Source organism: Hoplias malabaricus, chromosome 6, assembly GCF_029633855.1.
Source record: "Hoplias malabaricus isolate fHopMal1 chromosome 6, fHopMal1.hap1, whole genome shotgun sequence".
NCBI classification, from domain to species: Eukaryota; Metazoa; Chordata; class Actinopteri; order Characiformes; family Erythrinidae; genus Hoplias; species Hoplias malabaricus.
Window position 1 is genome coordinate 33,147,913 of NC_089805.1, and position 27,266 is coordinate 33,175,178.

Here is a 27,266-nt window from a genome sequence, read left to right on the forward strand (position 1 = left end):
CTTGTCAAAACAATGCTATTTACTGCTTTTTACAAAGAAGTACAGTTAATATTATGCAGAATTGATATCAGCCTTTTGGCCGGCCCTCCACAATATTTTCTGTTTCTCATGTGGCCCCATGGAAAAAATAATTGCCCACCCCTGCTCTAGGGTGTGTTCCTGCCTTGCACCCAGTGATTCCGGGTAGGCTCCGGACCCACCGCGACCCTGAACTGGATAACCGGTTACAGAATGAAAAAAACACTTGGACACCAAAAGCACAAACTACAACAATACAAAAATTAACTGTTATTAAACCTTAGGAAAACAGCAAATTCTAATAACACTGCTCAAACTCTTCCTCAACTATCCTTCAAACCCCATTTCCAGAAAGGTTTGGATGCTGTGGGAGAATGCAGAATGCATCCAACAGAATGCAATGACGTGCAAATCATTTAAACCCTGTATTTAACTGAAATTATAATAAAGACATTACAAACATTGCAAACAATGGGACTGAAACACCTGTCATTTTAGACCACAGTAATTTATTAGTATGGTGTAGGGCCTCCTTTAGCTGCAAATACAGCGTCCATTCGTCTTGGGAATGACATATACAAGTCCTGCACAGTGGTCAGAGGGATTTTAAACCATTCTTCTTGCAGAATAGTGGCCAGGTCACTATGTGATTCTGGTGGAGGAAAACGTTTCCTGACTCGCTCCTGATTGTCAGTGTTTTGACAAATTAAGCCCACGACACCTCCAGAAGGCTCAACAGTGAAGTTTGGTGTCCCAAACCTACCCTCCTCCAAGCTAGACTTACAGTACTAAGTATCAACAACCGTAAATCCACACTGGCCTCCCTGATGACTAGGGCTATACCTGGGCCCACTGGCACTGTTAATGCATGCTCGATGCCACCAGTTCCATGTGATCTTCACATGCTACATCACCAAACACCACAACAGCACCTCTACAGTGCATTTCCCCAACTAGTCTGTGTTCTCCTTATACACAACCACTGATTAGACCTTTTTGCTATTTCTGATAACTCCTTCACAGCTGGCCTTCCGGCCCCTGATGCCGAACTGCTCAAGCAGGGTTGTTGCAGACTTTTTTACAAATCCTCTAACACCCATCTCCACCGGTCTAACATGTGCCACCCGCGTTCCCTCGCCTCAGTTGCCAAGTCAGTGTACTTCAGCTTCTTCCTTTCAAATGCTTCATCTACTGCATTCTCAAATGGAACTGTTAACTCTATGAAATAAAGTATCATGTTTACTTTCAAAGTACAGCACCATATCTGGCCTTAGTGTAGTTAATGCATTGCACTCTGGGACCTGCTGTCCTCCAGCAACTTCCAATCTCGTGATTTGCCCCATCTACCAATATTTCTAGCCTGTGCACACTCTTGAATATGTTCACCCTCACGCACAAACCTAATCAATTTATTACTACAACCACTCATTAATGCGTTTACATCCAAGCGTTTGCTGTCCAACAAACATGCTAAAACCCTTAGCACCTGATGTCTCCAAAATCTCCTATATTGAAAGGACAAGGTCCCTTGGCTGGCAGTGCTCTTCAAATCCTTGTGAGTCACTGCTTTTAAAACAGACAAATTCCCGTAGTGAAAATCACTGCATGAGCTCAGAAACCTTTACCAAAACCACTGTCTTTGAAAAAAGTTCATAGCTGCAGCCTCAAATACAAGTTAATTTTACAAATGAGGACCACAGGGTGTGAAAACCACAATATCGGTGGTACTGTTAGGCGAAAATGTATTCGTGTGTTGTTTTTGATTTTTGGACTGAACTCAGCTTCACGCCACACAGCTCTAGCTAGAGTTTTCCGTCACCCATCAATCCAAGGGCTGTTTGAACCTCTTCAAAACACTTTGGTGTAATGTTATGAGCTGCCATTCTGAGTTGGATAAAACCAAATGTGACCCCTGCTATAACTTTGAGATTTTACAAGTAGCTAGACTCTACTAGAGGTCTGCAATGTTTACACGTCACATTTAGTACCTACTTGGCATGCATTGTGCAGGCACGGGCAGGGACTAAAAAAAGTACCCGGTTCCAGGGAAGAGGTACCAGATTTGTCTGGTGAAAAGGCAAAAGAGCTGAACCGAGTCAAGTTGCGGCAGTGCTGTGGAAAAATACCATTACTGAGTGATGTTAACTAGATGATACTACAAAGCGGTAGTAGTAGCAGCAACACATTCCCAATATTTTGGAATGTGTTGCTAGCATCATTTCATAATGGGTAAATATTTTTCAAAGAACAATTAATATTCAACATTTAAAATGTATACGCATCCCTCCTAACTCCTTAAACGTCACAAATTCCCACATCCTAGCCTCATTAGTCATAATGTTTGAGTTATGAACACAATAAATCCTGAGAGGTCTTGTCTTTGGCTTTATGCCTACCAATAGAGCACACTGGTCTCGAATTCTCAACATAAAGCACGACCTTAAGTGCATTACTGTGATACCACAGTTTTATTACTGCTATTTGTATTAGCTTCTGAGACAAAGATGACAGAAAAATTGATTAAGAAGGACATTCATTGACACTCCAGGGAAGACGGTTCCATTAAGCCTGTCTGTGTTCTGGCTGCTGTTGCTAGGTTACAGGTGACGAAGGCTCTTTAATTTAACATTTAAAAAGTCAATATCATTGGAAAATAATGGTATTGGCACTCACAGAATCATAATGATGCACAGTGCATGAGTGTTTCTCAGGCAAACACACAGTTAGCTAGTGTCTGGACTATAGGGAAGGGCACAGCTCAACACTTTTTTTTGCTGAATAATCTTAAGTATTTGCATGAATTATTTTTTATATAAAAAACAAAAACTTTTTTTCTAGTTTCTAGATGTAAATATGCCAAGCGACGAATGAGAAATCAGAGTGGCTAGTTTTAACTCTAGACTAAAACTCTATAATTCAATTCAAAAGGGTGTGTTTATACCTGTAGTTCAGTTCTCTTGGGATATATATATATATACATACATTTATTTTGTGCACTTATCAGGGTTGGGTGTTTAACTGGAGGTAGGTAAAATAAATAAAAGAGTTGAAACAATGCCTGCAGAAACAGAGCAGCTTGCCTCCAGAGGGGAGAAGTTAGTAGACGTTTCAACTCTGCACATTGTTTGTTTATAATGGACTCTGTTCTCTCACAGTGCCACCCACCTGCACAGGTGGTCTCGGGTCGCATGTTTGGTGTGCACCAGAGCTTGAAAGGGAGACTTCACACTACTCTAACCAATGGCATTAACAGAGAAAGGACACCAGAGTATGTTTTAATCAAACCAAACCTGACAGGTTTAAACACACCTTAAAATATAGGCGATTCAGAACAAAGAATATGACTTGTGAAAAGAGAGTGTCATTAAAGGGGGCACAATTATTTTTAGCCGCAATATGAATGAGCAAATATTAACATATTACATCTGATAAACATTTCTTTTATGACATATTCCAACATTGAACCAAATTGAATTCATATGAGAATCAGTCTGTTTTAGAAATATTACTTGTAAACCCAGTCAAGCTAGGCCTACAATTTAGCAACATATTAGAAAGTTGTTTTATAGCTCAAGCCTATGGTTGCAGTCATAGCCCCTGAACACAAGAACAAAGAGTTCCAAGGACATTTGGGTGGTTGCTCAAAGTGGTCCCTGTAGTTTGTGTGGATCCCGGTCCCTGAGTATAGTGACAGGGACACTTCTAGTCTCCTCTTTGCTGATGTGTGGTGAGTGTACTGGTGTGGATTGTGTGCCATGCCATCATCCAGTTGGAGGTGGTTGAGGGGCCTCCCTAATGTTCCAAACAATGTACAGCATTAGGGTTTCTATAAGTGCCCCACATAAGTGCAATTATCATTCGTTTACACAAAACACTGGTTACAGTGGAAATGGGAAAATTTTGCTCTATCTGTACATTTCATAACTTACAGAACACCTAAGATATATTTCACCCTTTTTTATGCCCTGCTCTCCAATGCTATTAAAGTAACAGGAAGGCAGAATAAGTCTGGAATGTCAAGAGGATACCCACAGTCCCTCATTAGATACAGTACTGCCCAAACATGCAAATTATCATAATTGTCTTCACAGTTAATTGGCAATGGTTCAGTCCAACTCCCTCTACTAATGCTCTCTGAGTGACTGGACCAGTTCAATTTCCTGCTGCTGTCCAACTGCACTCTATTACTAAAGCAAAAAAAAAAGAATACTCTAAAGATCGAACACAGCAGCTTCCATCCTGTCCAACCTGACCAAAGCCACTGACCCCAACAATGAAGTACCTCTGCTCATGTTCATCTTTAAATGAATAAAGCTGAGAAAAATATATCTCTACTATACTGTAGATCCCTGCCCAGCACAATCACTGAAAGGTCAGAATTGTACGTGTTTTACGCAATTCTGCACTCATCTCCTTGGTGTTATACCTTTTATAATAAGGTAAGAGTGCCCTCTAGCTTCACAAACTGGTGCCATTTGTTCCTAAGGCAGGTAGGAGTAAATTACGCAGAAAAATGTGAAAGCACTTAGTGTTTACAAAGACAAAGTCTAAACACTCAGACGCAGTGTGTAATGGATAAGTGATTCATTCGAACAATCAACACTTCTACGGTGACTCCAGGAGAGCACGAGAGTGCTGAATTAAAGCTGTAGGGAATTCAGGACAGATGGTGCTGAAAAGGTCTAAATGAGCATCTGTTTGTCATTACTGAAGGACAGCGTGATGAAAGAGTTACCTCCTATTGACAAGGAGGATTCCATTTTTTCCAGTAGAATAAATTTACAGTCGAAACTAAAGTGAGGAAAAAAAGAAGGAAAAAAAAAGCATACTGGACATGTTGCATATGTGCATTAACTGTTATACAAATAAATATGGAAATATCAGAACATGCTGAGACATAGTAGCATACAGCTGGGTGGCATATAAAAAGTATTATTTTTGTTAATATTTAGGTCATATTTTCTTGCACTATTGTCTACTCTGCCTTGTACATCCAGCATCCTACCTCCTCCTATTACGATTATCTTGCACTATTGTTTACACTGCCTTGTACATCCAGTATCCTACCTCCAGGTTATTGTCTTCAGTCAGTGTCCCATTGACTCATGTATGTCTCAGTGAGCTGCTGGTATCGTATGTCCTGCACTTGTCTTCTGTTTGTTCACTTTCATATATTTATATACTTAGCTTAGTTAAATTTAGTCTATGTTTTGTTAAATGTAACGTAATTTCAATCCTTTATATGTCCTGTACATATGCAGAATTGACAATAAAACTCTCTTGACTCTTGAAACTCTCTTGATATTTCAGTGTGCTTACTGCAGTTATCTTTTATTAGTTTACAGTTATTATTAAATAAAATAATTGTCTTTTTTTTGTATAGGATTTTAATAAGAAGCAATACAGATTTTTCTCAGTTTTAATGCATAAAATTGAAAAGCTAAACAGTGAATTAATAAAAGGTATTACTAATTGTGAAAATAGGGTGTGATTTATTGTTTTTCCAACTGCTACTTCTTGTCTTACATAGAAACAGCTAAGTTTTGGGACCTGAAGAAACACAGAACCCATCAAAGTCTGCAAGAGCAGAATCATGTGCAGTAAACGTTTCCGCTCTAATGTATTACAGTCATCAACTGTTTCAGATAAGATAAATTGAGTTCTGTGTTACACTTGACCAAGAGCATTAAGGTTATGATATAACAAATTCAGAAGCATTTGTCTGAAGTAGTCAAGTTCCTCTAGAACTGTGATCTTGCAGCCCCCAAGGCACTCAAACCCTCCAGCCTAACAAGGCAAAATGATGGGATACTGTGTGTGTGACCATGTAAGGGGGTCCTGAATATCAGCTTGAAAAATCTAAGATGCAGTGTTTAGCATACGTTAAAGTTCCTCCCGTGAGTTCCTCCCATTTATAGAAAGTTCCTCTTTGTAGATGAACAGTCATTCTGCATTAAACTGATAAGGTGAAAAGCTGCAGTTAAGCACACTGTGACTAGGCACAGTCACATACTCTTGGCATGTTGCCCAGCATAGTGCAATACAAAGTCACACAACACCTGGTTTATAAGAAAGCTCACAAGATGAAAGAAAGGAATGAATACATTAGCATGGGTGCCATACGGAGTCTATCATAAGAAATGAACATCATTTTGAATGCTCTCACACACAAGGTCAAAATCTATGTATTTAACTATAAATCAGTTGCTGTGGACTGCACAGTACTTTGTCACACATTAGTATATGCAACAACACAATATACAAACTTATGTACTATATGTATGTTGTTACTGATCAATTAAAAAGATGAATCTCCCAAAGGAGTAACTTTACAGGAGAAGGGAAAACCCTTTCAGTTGAAGTGAACGTAAAAAGATTTTATTGCAAGTAATTCTTGGTGCTTTGTATTGGTCATGATTCATGATGAAAATTTCACATGATGAGAAGTTCAGCTGCTAAAAAAATCTACATAAATGGTGACAATATATAAAACTTACATTGTGTTATTTGCTATACGCATTATTGGCAAATAAGAAGTAATTCTTTCCCATTCCTTCAGTTATCAAGTTAAACTTCAATATTTAACTAAATGTAATTAGTTAAGTGGCAAACCCTTCACTGGTTTAAGTGTGTACGAGTTGCAAAAACAAGCAGCTTCTACAAAACCAAAAAAAATGCCTAAACCGGCCTACAACAAAAAGTGCATCAAATGTAAGATGGAATAGTGGATTCATAAAGCACATCTCTCAATTAATCTGAAGTATTCAATCTGATACAGTTAGTGTTTAAAGACTGTTTAAAGACTAATTATATAGTCAGGCCATTACCATTAGTTCAGAGACTATGCTGTTGCAAATAATGCACTTTGTTATTATATTAGTAACTTAATTTTAACACTAACTTTTTCATCTTCAAAGTCAACAAAATTAAAATCTCACAAACACTTACCTTGCTTGGAATCCTGAAGTTTTCTACAGGGCTCATATCTGCCATACTCTCCTGTGGGCTTTTTAAGCCCTGTCAGGAAGAAGAAAAAGACAATAATGTGAAAAGCAAGTGTGGTTGTGCAACACAGCAATAAAAATATGTAACACTAGCATTGTGTGTGAACCTACAATCCTGTACAGACGTGACTACCTTTAAATTTGGCAGTTAACTGGCTGTTAAATGAATTCATATGTTAGCAAATAAGTACATGTATTAATTGTGAACATTAAGGGGGAATGATAAAACATTAACAAGAGAGTAGAAATAATGTGTTATTTAGTGTGCCCAACCCTTGTTTTCCTGATAGTAAACATCACCAGGGTTTACAAGGTGCATTTTTGTGCTTACCAAATTATTTTACTTTTAGTTTCAAAAAGCAAGCAGATTAAATCTACTCTATTCACAAATATGTTTTTTTATCCATTTTACAGTCACATGAGGAAGCAATCTTGGGTGTTGGGGTGCATTTTTAAGCAGTTTTTACATGAATATTTGGGTCTCACTGACAGGGAACACGGTCTGTAGTTTGAAGGGCACCGGTTATTGAGTTTTGTAGCATTAAGTTATTTTTATCACCACAAATCTGTAAACAACATATGAAAGCCACATTATTCTTATATTATTTATTAATTGTCTGTACGCGTATTAATTGTCTGATACCGATCCTAACGAAACACGCTTGAATATTCGTTGTCGTTATCTGTTCCGTTGTTATTGTAAACCACAGCTGGGTGAAAGCCTCTGATATCAAATATGAAGCAGGTTTGTGGGTGTCAGCTCTGTCAGCTCTTCATAGACTCGCTTACTGGCATTGGTGAGATTTAACGTTTTATTCCAGCGGCTATTAATCATTCACGCCTAATATCCAAAGCTCTGAAAATGAACTGCTACTGTACTGCAATTTCAAAAAATCTCAGCAATATGTTTATCTCTCGTTCTCTTCATGTTTCATACCCTGCTGCTAGCAGCACTTCCGCACTTCTCACAGCTTTAACATCATGAAGAGAAACAGTCAGAGATTTACACCACCATCCCTCACCTGTCGGGACATCAGAGACTTGATTTTCTGCATCTTGATGCACAGTAACAGTGTAATTCCTGCACAAAATCGACCTTATGAGATCAACGCTTTTCAAACAGCGTATCAGTCACTGCTATACGAGACGGCTGCCATGTTTCTTTTCGCTCACGTGATCTGCGGGTCAATTTTGCATTTTGGGATTTGTAGTTCAGGTACACCTGGGTGACAGGTGCGATTTAGATCGGCCATTGAGGTCAATCCGCCTTCTTTACATTACTTTTTATATTTTTAGACGTTCAAGTAAATATGCGCAAACCTCGCAGAATGATTCCGTGTTTAAATTATTTGTAGCCCTTTTTATCCACTGACAAAGGATTGAAACGTTTATCAAAATCTATGTGTGAAAAACGCCTATAGGTACAGGTAACGAGGCTACAAAAATTTTGTTCCAGAAAGGGAAAACAAACAGAAAAAAGCAATTTGTATAGTCAGTCCCATATAGTTTATGGGCTGTACTACACACATTTGAGCTTTTGTATAATCTTCCAGATTTTTTTTAAATATTGAGTTATTTACTGAAAATAAAGTAGTGTATTAAAGCATAATATTACGTATTATAAAAAATCTACTTTGTGTTTGCCAGATGAATATCATTAGTCATAACTGAGACACTGTAACCAACAGATGGCAGCAATGGAGAATCTATGCATGGTTATATCTTCCACTGATAGTTAATAATATATTAATATTCTCTCTCTCTCTCTCTCTCTCTCTCTCTCTCTACTGTTTTCTTAAAATACAGTAATCTCCAAAGCCATAATGTGGGAGTACACAGTTATGCCCTGATGTCAGTTAGTAAGTATCGGCCCTCGTAATCCCCGGGGCCCCTCCGTTTATTTATTTATTTATTTTTAAAATTAGGACAAATGTAATATTTCATTAATTAAATTATTGAATTACAGTAAGCAAATGTCTCTATAACTTTTATCAACCATGTGAGGTTGGTAACCAGCGTTCCCCGTCAAGGTTGGAATATGTCAACACAAAAATGTTTAGCTTGCTGCTTGTTATCAGCAGCGACAAATGCCCGAGGAGACTTTTTTGCTGACAGCATGTTAAATTTATTTAAAGGAATGATCAGCGCCACCATTTAAACCATGTCGGTAGTGGTGAAAAACAAACAAACTTCAACAGTCTTACCCTGCAACTCTCTTTCTGGATTTTCTGGATTTTAACCATGACAGAATGGCATCATTTCACACAAGTGTGGTAACCTATTTTTTTTTTTTTTAAACACTCTTGTTTACAATGCCCCTTTGCTCCAGGAAGTGTTTATACCACATACAGTTATGGAAGCAGTCATATGCTGGAGGATTTGTTTGGAAACAACAACTCAAAACTTTGGTCAGAGCTGCATTGAGGCAGATGCAGAAGAAATAGCTTAGTTCCTGGTTAATAAAAGCTGGGAACATTTGAACTGATTTCCCTGTCAAATGAGGGAGCGGTAGAGTCTGCAGACAGTGGACTTGTTGATGTAATTCCTCTGCTCCTCCTGCAAAACACACACTGAACAGATGGTGTCCCACCATAAAACTGCTCACATAAAACCATTATCCATTACTACCAGCCTTATTACTTAAGTCCACCAAACAACCACGCTGTAGAAGTTTCTAGACTCCTGTTTAACCAGTATATTTTCAGAGATGAAAGGAATAGATAGGTTTTTCCCCCTTCAATGTAGTATCAGCTTCTACACTTATGGAAAATTTTAGACTAAACACTGGAATATTGTTAATTTAATTTCCTTCAGCCACATAAAGTTTATGTTGGTCATCTAATCTTTGAATGATTAGTCCTTGATCACAAACTTGTCTCCGTCTCATCCCGAAAATGGTGGATGATGCCAAATATCAGTATCAATGTACTTTATGTAGTGAAAATATCTGACACATGCAAACTACTGGACATAGTAGCGCATACATTCCTCTTGGTGAAATCTGTCCTCTGAGAATAAATGAAAGAATTTTTCCGTTGATCTCTTGCTGCAGGAATATAAATAACCAAACTTTTATATTCAAATTAATGATTATGCTGTTTTCAGCAAAGTGCTGTTACTCATCATATCAAAGCCTCAGGGTCAACAGTCTCTGTATCGCTCACCTTTGAAAGATGGATCTTTTACTTTTAACATCTTTTAATGAGTAATTACATCTTAAAGTGGTATTAAAGCTATGTTGCCAGCTCCTCTGTGGAGTTTCTCGGTGTTATCTGAGCTCCAAACTGAAACTGAAAGCTCACTTTTCCCACACTGGAGTTATTATGAACATTATTACACAACATGATTTAGCAGATGTTTAGAATCAGATAATGCAACTACTCCATTCATCCATCTTCTGTTTCATTCTAGTAAGTTTCTCTCTAATTTATATACTTTTATTATAAGAAAGCATGAGTAATTTGTGTTTCTCCATGCATTCATTTTCTGTAACTACTTATTCAGTTCAGTGTCATGATGGAATCAATGCTCAAGGCAAGAACACACCCTGGACAGGGCGCCAGTTGATCTCTAGGCATCACATAGTCACACATTTACACCTATAGACACTTTTGAATAGCCAATCCACAGACCGTGGTGGGAAACCTGAGCAGCCAGAGAAAACCCATGCAGACACAGAGAGAACATACACTGAGAACAACTCCTCACTGACAGTCACCCACAACCCCTGGACCCTGGAGCTTCAAGACAGGAACACCACATTTTGCATCACCATGTTACCCATGAGTTTCATTAGCATTACTGTGACTGTGTAAAACTGATGTCAGATGGAATGTGATCATCATAAATTAGAGAATGTTGTTACAATGATCTGTAGAAACTTTATTAAATCATTAATTTTATGATTTAACATATAACATTCATATTATATTATCTCATTTTTAAACTTACATGTAATTACAAAAAAAAAAAATCAAACAGTAATGTTAGATGTTATTATAACGTGTAACTTTACAATATTTCATTCCAGCAAACTAAAAAGTTCTGTGAACATGATCCTTAAAATACTTAGGGCATGAATGGGTTAATTCAACTTGAGTACATTTAAATGCACAAGTAAAATGCCTTGGTACACAGACTCAAAGTTATCTGTCACACACACACACACACACACACATCGTGACTCAAGTGAGCAGTGAGCCCAGCTGGAGTCCAGAGCTGGGCTCTAAACCTTCTGTCACTTCCCTGGTCCAGACTGCTGACACCAGACTTTCACACAAATCTATTATATGAACAAGTCATCCAAGCCAAGATAATCAATGTGCAATTGCTATGAATTTTTATTTTCATAATAAAGAGCATTCTTATTAACAGCAAATAGTTGCATAGCACTTTTACAATAGAAAAACCTTTGTGCTTCAACAACAGTTTCAATGCAAAAATAAAGGCCAACAGGGACACAGAATACCACAGGAAACAATGGCTTTGCAGTGTGCAAAAATATATTAGAATACAAAATTGCATACTATTTACATTCATATTTCAGGCAATGAAATGCAATAAAGGCAAGGCTGCATTTGGTAAAATTATTAATATATAAATACTCTTGGGTATCAGAGTACATGGTTAAATGTATACAAATATTGAAATCCTTTATTCATTCTTCTAATGTTTTTCACACAGTCATTATGAATACCACTGAAACTAAATATCAGTGCTGTTACAAATGCATAAAGCCTTTGACAAGAGAAACATTATTACAAAACGTATAGAACCTACTTTATATACAGACCTGTGAAGACCTTTTAGAAATAAATAAATATCCATATTATGTATAAGCCTAAATTATAATTGTTAGGTGTATTCAAAAAGCATCAGATTCAAGTGACTTTAGAAGGAAAAATAGAAGAGTTGGCATTAACCAGCATGCCCACAGGAGAATAGCATTCAGGACGTTTCTTTTTAAACACTATTGAGTCCTTCACCAAGCCCCACCAGTGTGAGTGAAAGCCTAAGCTCACTTCAGTAGACTGAGCGTGGGAGTTTCAGGAACATGTCGGATGACATCATAGATGGTGGTATGCAAATCTTTGACAGAGTCTAGTCGCGCCAGAGATCTGCACGAGGGCTGGAAAACAAAAAGATGACACATCACTGCTAAACCCGTCAAAGGCAACATGATAAAAACACACTAGGGGCTTTGTTTGGACCTGCTGACTTACATGGTTAGACTCCATTCTCCCAGGTATAGAGACAAACTCATAGATGCCAAAGTCTTCTTTAGCATCTTCATGGCCTATCACAATAGAATTTTAATATATTTAATTAATGCAGCCAAAAGAGATCTCATTTTACAATATTAACCTTTTAATGTTTACCCTACAGCTCGTGTTATCCTGTAAAGGTTAATATCATCTCTTCCAAACAGAAAAAAGAGGAAAGTTCTAAGAAGAATAACTAATTTACAAAAGCAACTACAGCTGATTTACAAAATTATTGCTATGTGCTTCTTAAACAGCTACAGGAAATACGTTGACCAAAGATAAACATTGCAAAAAAAAATACATAAATAAATATATAAATAAAAAAATAATCTGAGTGTGTGGGTTGCTCCCATGAAAAATTTGCCAAATCCTCCCACAAGTGTTCAATGGGGTTGAGGTCAGGAGCTGGCAGGCCATTCCATCTTCTCCATTCCAAATTCTGGAGGTAGTCTCTAATAAAACCCGCTCTGTAGGGGCTAGCGTTGTCTTCTTGGAGGATAGAGTTCAGTCCCAGACTGTGGAGATATGGGACTGCCACTGGTTGCAGATATCTCTCTGCACTTAGATTGCCTCCAATGATGATAAGTCTTGTTTTTACAGTGAGGGAGATGCCGCCCCACACCATCACACTGCCTCCACCAAAAGATGTTACTCCATTGGTGCAGCAGTCAGCATAGTGTTCTCTGTACCTTTTCCATGCTTTGACCCTACGATCCAACTGTCATAGGCAGAATCTGGACTCTTCGCTGAACATTACATTCCTCCACATGTTCAGGTTTCAGTGCACGTGTTCGATGGATGGATGGATGGATGGATGGATGGATGGATGGATAGATAGATAGATAGATAGATAGATAGATAGATAGATAGATAGATAGATACTTTATTGATCTCCAGGGGAAATTCAAGAAATTCAAGTGTTGCAGACACCAGCGCAAATGGGCCTGATGGTGAAGGGCAGTCATGGCAGGCCTCCTGGCAGCCCAATGAGACCGGAAGTCTGTTCCGGATTGACTGCAAAGCTTATGGTTCCTAAGTGCTGACAGGGTGAGGAAACAATCTTTTTAGGGTACCGTCTTCTTGGGACGCCTAGTTCGCATCCTGCCTCTGACGTCCCCCCTTATATAGAATTTGGCCTTCAATTTGGAGATGGTACTAGGGCTCACTCAAAACAATGCCACAACTTGGCTTTGCAGAACACCAGCTTGAAGTTGCCCTATCGCATGGGCCCTATCCAGATCAGTCAAATGTGGCATGCCGATTCTTGGAGCAGACACCTACTGACCACTGTAGCAGGGTCAATCAGGTGTCAATCAGGCAGCATCTGGGTGTACCAGAAGCTCAAACAATTGTTATTAACAACAGCAAAATAAGCTGTTTGGCATTGGCAGAAAGGATTTGGCAAAATTTTCATGGGCGCAAGCCACATACTCAGTTCTACTGTTCATCCCACAACTGCATGTTCCTTACAAATGTGGCACAATTTAAAAGGGAAATTAACAGGCTTTCCAATTGTATATGATTTATTGCCATTAAGAGGCATTGTTACAACAAAGAAATAATCTACCAAACACAAATTTCCCTACTTTTTGTGTATATATATTAAAAATGCATGAACATGAATACACTAACACAGTTGTTCTCAATAAACGGAGTAGAGTACAAAAATGGTCTAAACAGATGGGTGTATGTTTCAGCAAACAAAACAATACATTTGTGCAACAGGTGACTGAAACCGGGCAGGTATAATTATAGTAATTGTTCTGAGCAGATACGAGGGCTGGAGTTTGTTTGACCAAAGGCTATGTACACAGCACTGCTTGACAACACACACCAGTCACATTAGAGTATAAACCATACAGGCGACCTTACCTGAGCGATGCAGTCCTTTTTGCTCTGGCATAGGCCTAGAGGGGGAGGAACCAAATCAGGTGTTATTTAACCTCAGACCAAATCTAAATATTTATCTCTGAAAATACTTATCCAAGCCTTAATCTTCTTACCTGCTATATATCTTCATCAACACTGCAGAAGCAAGAACAAGGCACATTTATTGAGAGTGAAACTGATACTGATACTGTCCTCATACTTTTGATTGCATTGTGAAATCTATTCTGATAAATGTGAGAACTTCCTTTTTCCCAAAAGCTCAAGCTGATTTGGATAAAACCTGTTTCTCTGAATCTGTTCATAACTACATTCAAATTTAGGAAAACATTTGATTAAATAAGGCCCAGTGTTAGAAATATATAATGAAAACAGCAGTCTAAACTTGTGTGCAGCATACTCACTCTCAAACACATTACATTCCCAGTGGTTCAGAAGTTTACACATTGTTAGTATCTACTAATGACTTTAAATTGTTTAACCTGTGTCAGAGCTTTCAGGTAACTGCCTTCTCACGAGTTGCTGGGACTTTTTGTAGTTGAGATTTTAAGGTGTTCTTTCTCACACGATTTCAGTTCTGCCCTTCAATTTTCCATGGAATTGAGATCAGGTTCCAAAGCAAAGCACCCACACAACATAATGCTTCCACACCCATGCTTCAGGTTTGGGATGGTGTTCATTGGCTTGTAACATACCTATATTTCAGCCTAAGCTGTATAAGCATTTATTGATTGATTGATGGATGGATGCATGGATGCATGGATGGACTGATTGATAGTTACACATCAGCCTTCCTAGACACAATCAACATTGCAGAGAATGGCATTCCATTCACCACTCAATCAACACACATACACTGGAAAGAAGTGGCAGACAAATGTGCACAGTGTACTGTCCACCTGAAGGGTTTACCCAGCATGAACTCTGAGCCTTAAAGCGGCACTGCATTGAAAACTGTCATTCATCTATAATCTTTATAAGTATTATTATGATTATCATTATATAAGTACAATAGCAACATCCGGTTAAAAACTCTACTGTGAGCCTCTTATGTTAACTGTTTTCATCTGGGTTGGAACATTATACAGACTAAGTATGTTTTATGGTTGGATGAATTAATATGTCAAGTCTGTTTAGGAAAGATTTGCTGCTGCTTGCTCTTGACCAGAGCTAAAAAGGATAGCCTAGACTATTACTAATGACAAAAACCAAGGTTTCAGGGGTAAACTACACTATTAAGGCTGAAAAGCATAAATATAATAGCATATGTTACCCTTATGACAACGCATTTTACTGTTACAACCAGGCATATCACAAAAAAGACACTTGGAAACCACATTCGGCTGGCATTGCAAAAGCAAGGCTGTGGAAGAAGAGTGCGCAGGTGCTGGTCTGGCCTGTCTGTAGTTTCGACCCGCCCCAGGCAGAATGTGTGTGGAGTTGTTTTACAGGTCAAATATAGTCTACAAATCACTGGTTTTACATTTCGTTTTCATTTAACATTTTTTCTAAATATTTACTTCATTTGGGGTTGTAGAAATGCTGTAACTGTATCTATCAGTGACTGTGTAGTGCAGCCAAAGGACAATTCACCTCATGTAAATCTGCACTTATTAAAAGTGGGTAACTTCTGGTTACATTTCAAGTTCACAAACCTCTCTTTGGATTGCATGATCTCCTGAAGAACACAAACAGCATGCAGATGATGATGAGTATTGAGCAAGTGGCAATGGCAGCTAATGGAGACACTACAGTGTCCGCTTGCAGCTTTTCACTCCCTGTAGGCAGATCACAACATTGTAAGTCACAAATTTAATATAAAATATAGGGAGAAAAAAAAAAAAAAACATAACGAAGGTTCCTGAGTTTTTGTATGAAAAAGAAGTACGACAATCCAAAAGAACTGTGGTAGATTCTCCAAGACTCTCAGTAAAACTGCCATCTAACTTCTTTATAAAACTGTATAAATTGTACCTAGGACTAATATTTAAGAGAAATATTAAATTGTTGTCTTTTTCTTTCAAGTAATAAAGAATTAATTCCATATATATGTCATCTTTACTTTCCAACACATTTTGCATGTGCCTAGAGCTTTTGCACAGTACTGGGTGTGTGTGTGTATATATAATGTGTTATGTGGGTATAAAATCAATAATGTCTAAGGTAACAGTAAACATTAGTCACTTTTGCATATGGAAACTGAAACAATTCACACCCATCCCCAAATAGGCTTACATCCCCTGCCCTGCAATTTTTCATTACTATAAAGTTTGAAGTTAAGACTAGCATTTAACTGTAATATCTACAGGTTTTGTACGTGTACACTTAATAAGATATTGACAGGATTTCTACTTTCTAGCATATATTTAAACTGTAATGCTTTAATTCAGACATAAAAATCCACTTTTCACTTTTACACTACCAGCTCTTTAGCTTAAAAAGGGCATGTTATACCCCTATTCCACAAGTAAACACAGTTGATGGGTCTTATGGAATAATTTGTGATATGTTTTGATCAAAATACCAAAAACGTTTTTTTTAATACCCTGCTATTGTAGCCTTGTTCAGAACGACGGGTTTCAGGGCATTTATCTTTAAATGAGAATATGCCGCAGTTCAGTTCAGCATGAGAGTCGAGGTGGAGTTATTTCACCGCCATCCGCCGTGTTTGTTTACATCCAGACTGTGTCTGAAATGAATTCAGGTGCTGCGAATTATGGCAGTATTCTGAAGGATGAAGGTGTATTGTAATTATTCAGTTACAAACACCTACATTTCAAGAGCGCAAGATATCTGCAGCTTTCTGTTTCGGATACAGACCTAGTGCATGAGAAATTCACGCCAGCTCTCGTGAAGTATCATTTCGGTGAGAAACTCTCGCGAGGTTTTGAGGAGCGGGGCTGACTGTCGGTATGTGAGATCGGAAAGTGTTTGGTGGTACATTCAGGGCGGGTTGTCTAGTCTTGGGACTTTGAGTATTAACAACGATCAAGCACAGACAAACCAGTAGAAAATGTCTTTATGTGTGGGGTGTCTCACGTTTTCACGTTTGGTTAGTTTTTTAAAATCATATAGTACCATCATTGCAACAATTTCATCATTGTCTCCCTTGATAGAGCTGGCAGGAACTGCCACAGCTAGGACATGCAGATTCAGAAATAAATGTGCAAATGCACTCAAGTGATTTTTTTATAATAAGTCCCCTTTAACATTTTTTAGGACCAAATAATATCCTAAAGAAGAAGACAAGGGCTGTGTAAAAATCAGTCTCATGGTATGCTAATAGATGCTGAATATTTTAGGAAGTTACACTGCACCTCCATAAGGTAGTAGAAGCTACACTGCATTTCCATTTCACAGAACTGAAGTAGATTTTGAGGGCTACTATTGTATTATGGAATGGGATGAATTTAATCTCTTCTAACCAGTTCTGGTAATTTCATATTTAGTCAAAGACATTGAGACCTGCTGCAACCCCTTATTTACTTTCCAGCAGTGCAGCACGACTTTCACTTAAGCTGTAGCTGATATCTGCTTAGCAACTGAAAAACAGACGTTGTAAAGCATATAGCTTGGCTTATCAGATGCACTCCACAAAACGATTAAAATCAGCTTAGTCACGTAACGCCAGAACAGAGAGAGAATTTCTCTGTGTACAAACACAAGCAAATTTGACCCACAGTCCCAATTATACCTTTCCCCAGATTGGCCACCACCAGCGTGAAGTGAGTTTCATCCTGCTTCTTCGTCATGTTGTTGAAGGCCTGGCACACAAACTTTGTGGGCTGAGCTAACTTATGTGAAGGCACCAGAAAGCGAGAGCCGGTCATGAGGACCTCTGTGCTGTTGTCAGTTCTGGAGATCCACACACAGGTGTTGGGGGGATTTGAGTCAGCCAAGCAGTCAAAGAAGATCAGCTCGCCTTGATTCACAGTGAACACCTCTCCAATTCTCAGCCCCTGATCTGAGTTCACTTCTAGATTATAAGGGCCATCTGAAGAGAGAGAGAGAAAAAAATAAATGACTCTGTTTAGGTTTTTGTACTCAACCATGATTTTTACATTAAAGGATCCACAGTCAATGGTGAAAATGACTCCTGCCCTTACTCTGACACACAGTGGCCTGGATGTATCAGAATTCCTGTAGTAAACTTACTATGCTCTTCATGTGTAGGACCCAGTCGATGAAGCATTAACGGTTCATTTAGGGATTATTTTTCTGTTGGGTTCTTCATCTCAATTTGAATAGCATTTTATAATGAAAGAAAAAACAGTGAGCTATTGCTTGTTTAAATATAATACCTCACTTCAAGTGGCGGTTCCTGCCAAATGTCTCAGGGGTGGGCAATTGTTGCAATAATTCCTAAGGTGACTTGTTCACTGGACAAACTAAGACCTAGCCATCTAGACAATTGGCACATTGTACTGTACAAATTAATCAGGAATATAACTTGACAGTGTCATCTAATGTAGAAGAGATTTATTTCTGTGGTCACCTCATGTAGAAATATGACCAGTAACCATTAGATTCATAAAGTTTTCTTGAAATTACCCAAAAAGAGGTCGAAATGTATATTTAAACTTATACTTAGACTGTGACACTTAGAGGCGGGACAAATTGTCTGACAGAGCCATGGGTGTTTACTGTAGTAGAATGAAAGAAAAAAAATCCCTCCTTTTCCTTTTTGGTGGTACGTCACCCTATCGCCTTCATGAACTAATTGCCTGTGCTCACATCACAGACACAAATATCTAATGTGCTGTCCAAATGTCAGATACTTTTATTTATTTTAAATTATTTAAGTGCACAATACACATTTTCAGTGTAAATAAAGTAGGGAATCTATTTAACAGAAATGTACACAGACACTTTCCAATGTTAAATACAGTGTGAAATCTGTCAGTGTTTTTCCCCTCATTAATACTGTGCACCTGACCCCAGAACCTGGTAGAACCCCAAAAATGTTAGCATCAAATAAACCACACTTAAAGCTTTTGTGTTTGATGGATCCACTCTTGCTTCAAATCAGAATAAAAACCACACGTTTTGGTTCTTCCTTACACAGCAAGGAAGAGGCCCTGACAATAAACTTTAATAAGAAAAGTTGTACTAATTGGATATTTAATATGTTAAAAAAGGTTTTGATAAAGGAACGATAATTGTAAAAAAACACTCTGCAACCATCAAGCGAGCATTCGTTCGTCCATACACCTGAATCACACAGACATAGCAGTTCACTGACACTGATTTTGTTTCGTTTCAAAAGTAGCACAAGAAGGAGATCAGGTGGTTTTACAAATATACCAAGGAAACAAGAGGAACCTGGACAAATACAAAACTACAATGGAGGATATATGATGTGAGCAACAAGGATATGAAAGAGAAAATTAGGTTGCTGGAACTAGCAAAACACAAGGTACTATACAAAATAAATAAATAAATAAATAAATAAAAGAAAGAAAGAAAATTCCAGTAAAATTTATATTAATATATTTTGTGTAAAGATTTTTTTTTTTAAATATATCTAATATTATAAGAAAATAAATCTTTACAGCTGTAAAGATATAAGACTAAGGTCTCATTTATTTAATAAATGGTGACACTTGTAGTTTGTTTCCACATAAAATTAAGGCATTATTCTTGAAATACTGACTTTAAATTTATAACACTGATTTATTTTTTTTCCTCCATATTTTGATTGTGTGCATTTACTCATAGACAAAGAAGAAAACAGGGCTGGACACTCACAGAACACGCTGACCTCTGTAGCTTGGCTCTGTCTGTGGCTGATGGGGTTTCTGACCACACAGACGTACGGTCCAATGTCCTCTTTCTTCACTGGGCTGATGTGCAGTATGCTGTTCTGTTGGGAGAACATGTGGCGTCCACTCAAAACCAATGGTTTGTTGTTTTGAAGCCACTGGTACGTAGCCCTAGCACCATTCTCCACAAAGCAACTCAGAGTAACATTGTCCTGATCTTCCAACAGTGTCCTGTCTGAGCTCTTGTTCACAAAAGGAGTTGACAGAGGCACTAGAAACACACACATTCCAAACAAAAAATATTAATTCTAAAAGAACCTAGCACTAGAAACACATATTCCATAGACATACCCATTGTAAACATGCCATGGCCCTATTTTCTGCAGATAATAGTTAAGTCAGTTGTGCCCTTTATGTGTTTAATCTCCAGCGATGCCACTGTCATCCAAGCCAGTGGTTCATGAGAGCATATGTTTTTTTTTGTGCTATCATAGCAGAGTGGAGCAGTTAGTGTTCTTCAAAGTTGTACAAAGACAATCTTTTTAATGTTTACATTCTTTTCTCAGTCAATTCTCCTTTTTTAAATGAGTTGATGTTGTTCAAATTACGATATATTTAAATAATCCATATGTATTATTTTATTTCAAGCAATAATACGTACAAAGTGAAAGTATCTTACTGTTTTCTCAGGGACCACTCCTTTATTTAGTTTCCAGCCAAAGCCATCATTAAGTAATGGATGAAGTTATTGACTTTAAAGAGATATTCATGAGGAGATTGATTTAAGACCATTCACTCAAATAAGAGTATAAGGAAGGGGAAATCCAAACTAAAAACTACATGAAAAACAGGATTCCTAACTGTCAAGAAACTGTTACTGAGAAAAGAACATTTGCAAATCAAACAAAGACAGTGCTGGTGCTCTCAGCAGAATGGGCAGGTCACTCCAGAGCCCATACCCAAAAATGAACCTGACTTCTAAGACTGACATGTTTTACTTGAAAAACTGAAAACAAGTCTCCTGGAAAGAACAGAATGCTGGAAGGTGATGGTACATACTGGACACTACATTTAGATTTTGAGACTTTGTGTGATGTTCTGTTAAATTTAGGCTTTTAATTTATTTTTACGCTTTTATTATTGTGAAGAAATACAATGACTGGATACAAAATAAATTAAACAAATCTTATATAGTAACTCATATTTAAATTATATGCATTCTAAAATGCCAGGACAACAAAGACATTACGCACCATCTAAACAAAAGGCTGAGTGTAACATCTCTGCCAGGTCAATCAGGTCAGACATAAGCAACTGTATCATCACCTAATGTCACTCTCACCATTCACAGTTATGCGCAGGGTCTTGGTAATGTTCTCAGGTGTGTCTTGGCCAGTGAAGAGAATGTAGACGTTTAACTGGTACTCTCCCTCAGCTTCCGCTTCCAGGTGTTTAAAGGTCAGCGAGAGGGTTGTTGGGCTGAAAACCAATTTGTCTTTCAGCTGCAGGTTGGAGATAGAGTTACTGTTTTCGAAGGTGACCAGAGATTTGTGCTTGGGGTGAATCTGGAACCAGGAGCCCTGGTGCACCACATCATTCACTGCAAACTGACTGTTCACTGGGACATGAAGAGACTGACCCTTGATTCCGTGCAGGACAGAAGGCATTGAGATGAGCTCTGTGTTGGCATTGGCATCTGTTTTGAACCCAAATAGTAAACAAATCATGAATAAATATGTTAATAACTATTTAACTAATTACATTCTGAGCAATGCAGTTTTCCTCTGAAAAATCACATGTGAACTCCTACCTATACTTTTAAAAATGGGCCAAGAAGTGTTTTTTGAAGAGATCCCATTGGAAGAACCCTTAAATGGATTATTCGTTAATAACATTTAAGAGCGCATAACATTTTATGAAGAATCTTTAATGGTTAGTTATAAAATGCAGAACATAACAAGATCAGTGATGTTTTCACAGGCCATTAACATATTTTCAAATATTCCAATATTGTATTGACATTCTTAATTGTTTATTAAGATTAGATAAAATATATATATATAAAATGAAAATGTTTTCTTTTTGATTCTCTGTGCCGTTTAGGTAGATGCAGCCAACCTAGATCTCTCATTGTTTAGGATTTTAGGAGCTGGACTGAAGTTTGATTTATTTATTTACCATTTTTGTTAGGCGTAAAAAATACATAAATATATGACTTCTGGAATGCTGATAAATTACTGTCTATGAATATACTTAGTAGCAAATCTTTAGATTTCTGTTAGTTTTAGTCTGAACCAGAATTAGACACAGGCCTGTTTTAAGGCTCTTTACTGAAGGAGTCACTGTAAAATTACACCTGACAAAAAAAAGATATACATTACAGTCTGTTGCAAGCTTTAAACAAAACATGGAATAGATTTTACAAGCTTCAGATGTGTTTGCTCTAGAGCCACCAAAATGTGCAGCAGTAATATCATGACGTAACACTGTTATTGTAGTGGTTGGCTGAGTTTCATCATTCAGGGCCCTTAATTGAAATCCTGCTCCTAATACGAAATATCATTGTTTCTTTAATCTACAGATACAAAACTCAAAGTCCTTATAATGGGTTAATAACATCACACCCATTAATAATAAGCCATTGCCAAGTATATCCATTCTGCTGCATTACTAACAGGGTACACACAAGTTACAACACTTAAAACATTTCTGTACTTTAGTTGTTTATTTATACATTTAGAACCTGGAAATACAGAAGGAATGTCTGTAATATTTTGACATTATTTCACATATGCCATCCAAAATATATTTAGTTTCCTCCACAGCTAAAAGCCTCTGAAAACAAAGATATACTTCTCTACACTCTAGTTGTCCATGGCACATTAGATGATTTACACATCTGTCAGTTTAATCACCTCTAAAGCCTGATTCACTTGATCAGTCCTGTAACTGCCAAAGAGCAAATATTGACAGGACTGTACTGGATGATTGTAGCCAAACACAAGATCCCTTCTAAATGGTCCCAACTGGTCTTTACGCAAACACTAGGGCTGTGTGAAGAAACTGTGGAGAATTATATGAAGTCATGTTCCTCCAGAGAAAAATACACTTCAGCACCTCTCATATAAACACTGAAATTAGAGATAGAGTCAACGAATACTGGAAATAAAATCCTAATGACGTTTTTGAGGAACCTGAGGAAGTAAATTCATCCTGTTTCTGACCTGCGCATTAGAGATGACATGGTTTACAGTCAGCAACAGTGACATAAAGAGAAACAGATCACCTAGCTACAGTCATGCAAACGTTTGGAAACCTCTGGTCAAATTACATTGTTAAATTTGTAAATTAAAATTAAACAAGCACATTCTGTACTGGGAATACACTTCAGCACATCATCGTCTGCAGATTTCAATCCACACTGATATCTTATAGGAAAAAAATGTAACATTAAATGTGCCATTACTTCTGCGAATGCAAAACATAACATTTCAAGTTTTGTTTGTCTCAACATATTCAATGCCGCTAATGAACAGAACTGTGAATTAAAATGTGAATAAGCATACACTAGGCTGCAGTAGATAGTGTCACTCTCACACAGCTCCAGGGTCCTGGAGTTGTGTGTTTGAGCCCTTGTTGGATAAGTCATTTCAGACAACAAATGAGTAAGCATAAATTCTGATCACTGAAACTTATTTTTATTTTTTTGCCACGTTCCCTTAAAATTTAAAAAGTTATCTGAACTTTAAACACTAAGATGAAAGCACAAGATTCAGTTTTTTGCTCTGCCAACTTATTGTTAGAAGTTTATTTAACTCAAAAATTCAGTAACCATTTTTTTTTAATAAAACAAAATTTACCAGGGCTGCCAACACATTTGCCTAAGACTCCAGTCTTAACTGAAAGCTGTTAAGCTGTATTAGGTTTCTAAGAAAGTTGGTGTTGGGTCTATGTACACACACACCCCTCTTTCAGCTCTGTGAGCCACAATAGAGCAGTGTGCAGCTCATGTTGTGTCCTAAATAATAAATAAAGACACCCCTATGGTAGGGGAAAGGGCCCAGAAGCGTGGGGCGGGGTTGAGGGGGGGTGGGCTTAGTGTTAGAAGTGTGCCACTGTTTACTGCACACTGTTCTTCAGGTTTGCTGAGCACTGAGGAGTGTGCTGGGCCCTCTCTGCTCCTGTTGTCTCCAAACAAACCATAGATTGTTGTGGTGATAATACTAGTGGCTAAGCAGGACACAATAGGCTTTAATTTAATGCGTCTTTATCTCCCATTACACATTGAATATACAAAAAATATCCTCAAAATATATGAACATTACACCACTCTCATTATTTGGAAGAAAAACAATACAAATAATGAGTAAACTCAAAGACACACTCTGAAAAAGGAGAGGCATATATTAAAGAAATAGTCGATAGTTTGTTAGAGGCCACTATAATGAATTGACTTTGATGAAAATAATGAAATTGTACACTGTAATGGGACCAGCGTTATTTTTGCCATTTGTGGCTTTCTAGAGCTCCTATATGTGTTAGTAACAGTCAATAAGAATGGTGATTCTCAGTGGCAAAATTTAAATAAGCTTCATTTAATATGACAACATGTTCCATGTGTAAAGTAACAAAAACCTGCGCGTGATTAATCCTCTGAGTCAGTTCTGCTGTTGACTTAGAGTAGCATGTGATAACTCAGATAAAGGGAACTTGTAGTTTTCAAGTTATCAGAGCACACTGTAGTGAAAGGTTTATGAATATTTAGTGCCTGTTACCGACATGGGGAGTGAGTTACAACTATATAATCATCATATACTCCTACATTGTGTGAAGGCTGCTTTTCAGAGGTTAAAATAATGGCAACGCTATTTCAAAAGCTACATATCTTTGCTGTTATGACAAAATGTGTGGGGGGTATAATGAAATCTCCAAAACAACATCTAACCCTAACCCTTAACATTCATGGAACCAGATGAAGTTAACCCAATAAAATTCTGACCATTTCTACAGGTTCATTCATGGTAACATTTTAATGTAAAGAGCTACTGTCAAATGTCGAAAAAAAATTGCCCAAACAGATCAAAGCATAAACTAAATTATAAAGATATGTCAAATAAATAGTGAAACATGAGTGCTGGAATTATTTTATGCAATAAACTTTAAAAGTGGTAAAATACATAAGTGCACTCATTATAGTCTGAGGCTTTTACCTATAGTTTTTACACAATGGCTTTAATTTGCATATTCATTAGTAAGTACGAGAGCATTATCCAGTGAATTTTGAGAGCCACACACATACATGGCAAATAGCCCCGATATGACTGTGACTATGAATAACCATCTCGTTTCCTTTACGGCAACACCATAATGCTCACCACGTATCACCCACAGCTTATGACATCATCCAGAGGTAGCCTCACTCAGAGTGTGATATAAAGTTACAGAGCTGCTGTTGACACAGTAATAACAAGAACACCTTACCTGACATTAGAATCATGGCCCACAGGAGCAGACACACAGAAAATCCAGCTGATTCCATATCTGCCTCCCTGCTTTCTAGAGAAGCTCTGTGACTTGTGACAAGAGAAAGGAGAACTGGTGACAGCATTTGCCAGGGAAATGAAGCCCCTCCCATGGGACAGCAGGAGGAGAGCATACACCTGGCAGAGGCTCAGAAAGGCCGCCACCTCCTCCAGGGCCACATGCAGCTCCATCAAAAGCCTAACAGACACGTACACGGCTTAAGTACGAGTTATCAGACCACAGGGAAGAAAAACAAACCTATTCGAGGGAGGATTTTTCAGCACACCAATAAAGCCGTTGGGTAGAGGACACTGCACAATGACTCCAAGCCCACAGCAGCCCGAGACAACGTACACAAGTATATGCAAAGTTTCACCCGCACCTTCACAGCACTCACAAACGTGAGAAGAAAGTCACCAGGTCCCATCTCAACTTCAGAATCCCTTTCAACATTTCAGATAGTTTGACTAAAATTGATGTTTTTAGAGGAAATTAACAGAATCAAACACAGATCTAGGGCACTTGTATAATTGGGTTAGGACCATAGGTCGGTTAATAATTGTCATTGAGTCAACGCAATGCTTAAATACTTTAATCTAGCCCAATCCTCCTGACATCTTTAAAGCACAGTGATACATCTTAGACCTGTTAAAATATATAACAGTACAGTGGAGGTCTGAGACCATTCTTCATGTAATAACATAAACAAAAATAAACAGGAGTATAATTAAATAAGGCCTAGAAAAACAACTACAGCAAGACCTGGTTTATGTCTGAGACAGAGAAGAAAAACAAGCTTGAGTTTTGCCATTTATGTGACTAAAATGCACAGGTGATTGTTGCCGTTCTCCCACTGTTTGAAGGCACTCAACCCTAAAGGATGAGGAGCGATCAAGAAGCCATTGCTAAGAAAAGAGCCTAGGTTTCAATATTAATGAATGCAGCTGGGACAGAAGATTAACAGAAAACGTAAACAACTTCTAAAACTGAACTGGAAAAAATATGAGAACTTTTGAGGACAAAAAAATTTGCCCCAAAAGATCAAAATATAAACTAAATTATAAAGATATGTAAAATAAACAGCGAAACATGAAGTCTCCTGAAAAGAATGGAAGCTGTATTTCTGACAAAGTTAAAAACACTAAATACAGAAGCTAGATATTTTGTGTTAGACATATGATTAATGTATTAGAATAGATTCAGTGATGTTGAGGTCTGGGCTCTGCAGTGATCAGTTCATTGTCTTGAGAGCATCAGTAGTTTTCTTGCTTGATTTGCAAAAGCTTGTCTCTTTTCTCAGATCTGCAGTAAACTTTAGGTTCTTTATGGTTGGTAAGAGTCTTCCCTTGAGCTTGTAATTATTTAAGCAAGCAGAATATTTTAAATCTAATGTTACCTGAAATAACTTCTAGAAATGTGTGTCAGTTTGCCTGAAAATGAGGGAAGAAAAAAAAAAGTGACCTTTGGCTTTTGCACAGCAATGATTGAATTGTGAACTTAAAAAAAATAAAGAACAAATACTTATACCAAGCTATTTTTTTTTAAAATAGTCCCTCTTTAACCCCTTAAAACAGGAACCGACTGCAGGTCCACATTTTTATTAAATGCTTCTATAATTAATAATAATATAGGAATAAGTTCGTATGATGCCTAGTGTATATTGTTATTGAATAAGCCATTGGATGTAAAATTAAGGGGTTAAGAAAGGTAACATGCAATTTAAATATAGTACCACAACAGATAACCAATGTTATAACTGAGTTTTATTTGGACAGAAAATCAGCTTAAAAAAAAAAAAAAAAAAAAAA

General features: G+C 37.6%; 2 protein-coding genes across 4 annotated transcripts in view; both read right to left on the reverse strand.

Annotated features, from left to right (window-relative positions):
* vps50 (VPS50 EARP/GARPII complex subunit) overlaps positions 1 to 8,181 on the reverse strand; it is a 153,606-nt gene extending 145,425 nt beyond the window's left edge. For all 3 annotated transcript variants that reach the window (XM_066674752.1, XM_066674751.1, XM_066674753.1), the window contains exons 1-2: positions 8,045 to 8,181; positions 6,967 to 7,035 (exon numbers count right to left, since the gene is read on the reverse strand). In XM_066674752.1, the coding sequence (XP_066530849.1) occupies positions 6,967 to 7,035; positions 8,045 to 8,077 (102 nt within the window). In that variant the 5' untranslated portion in view covers positions 8,078 to 8,181. The remainder of the gene's footprint in view (positions 1 to 6,966; positions 7,036 to 8,044) is intronic.
* A 2,769-nt stretch (positions 8,182 to 10,950) lies between these two features.
* hepacam2 (HEPACAM family member 2) lies at positions 10,951 to 25,499 on the reverse strand. The gene is made up of 9 exons (XM_066675040.1): positions 25,417 to 25,499; positions 21,278 to 21,631; positions 19,922 to 20,206; positions 17,868 to 18,167; positions 15,829 to 15,951; positions 14,290 to 14,311; positions 14,159 to 14,193; positions 12,245 to 12,318; positions 10,951 to 12,150 (listed from the first exon to the last, which is right to left on the reverse strand). The coding sequence occupies exons 1-9, from the start codon at positions 25,472 to 25,474 to the stop codon at positions 12,040 to 12,042; spliced, it is 1,362 nt and encodes a 453-aa protein (XP_066531137.1). The 5' UTR covers positions 25,475 to 25,499; the 3' UTR covers positions 10,951 to 12,039.
* Between the last annotated feature and the right edge of the window lie 1,767 nt (positions 25,500 to 27,266).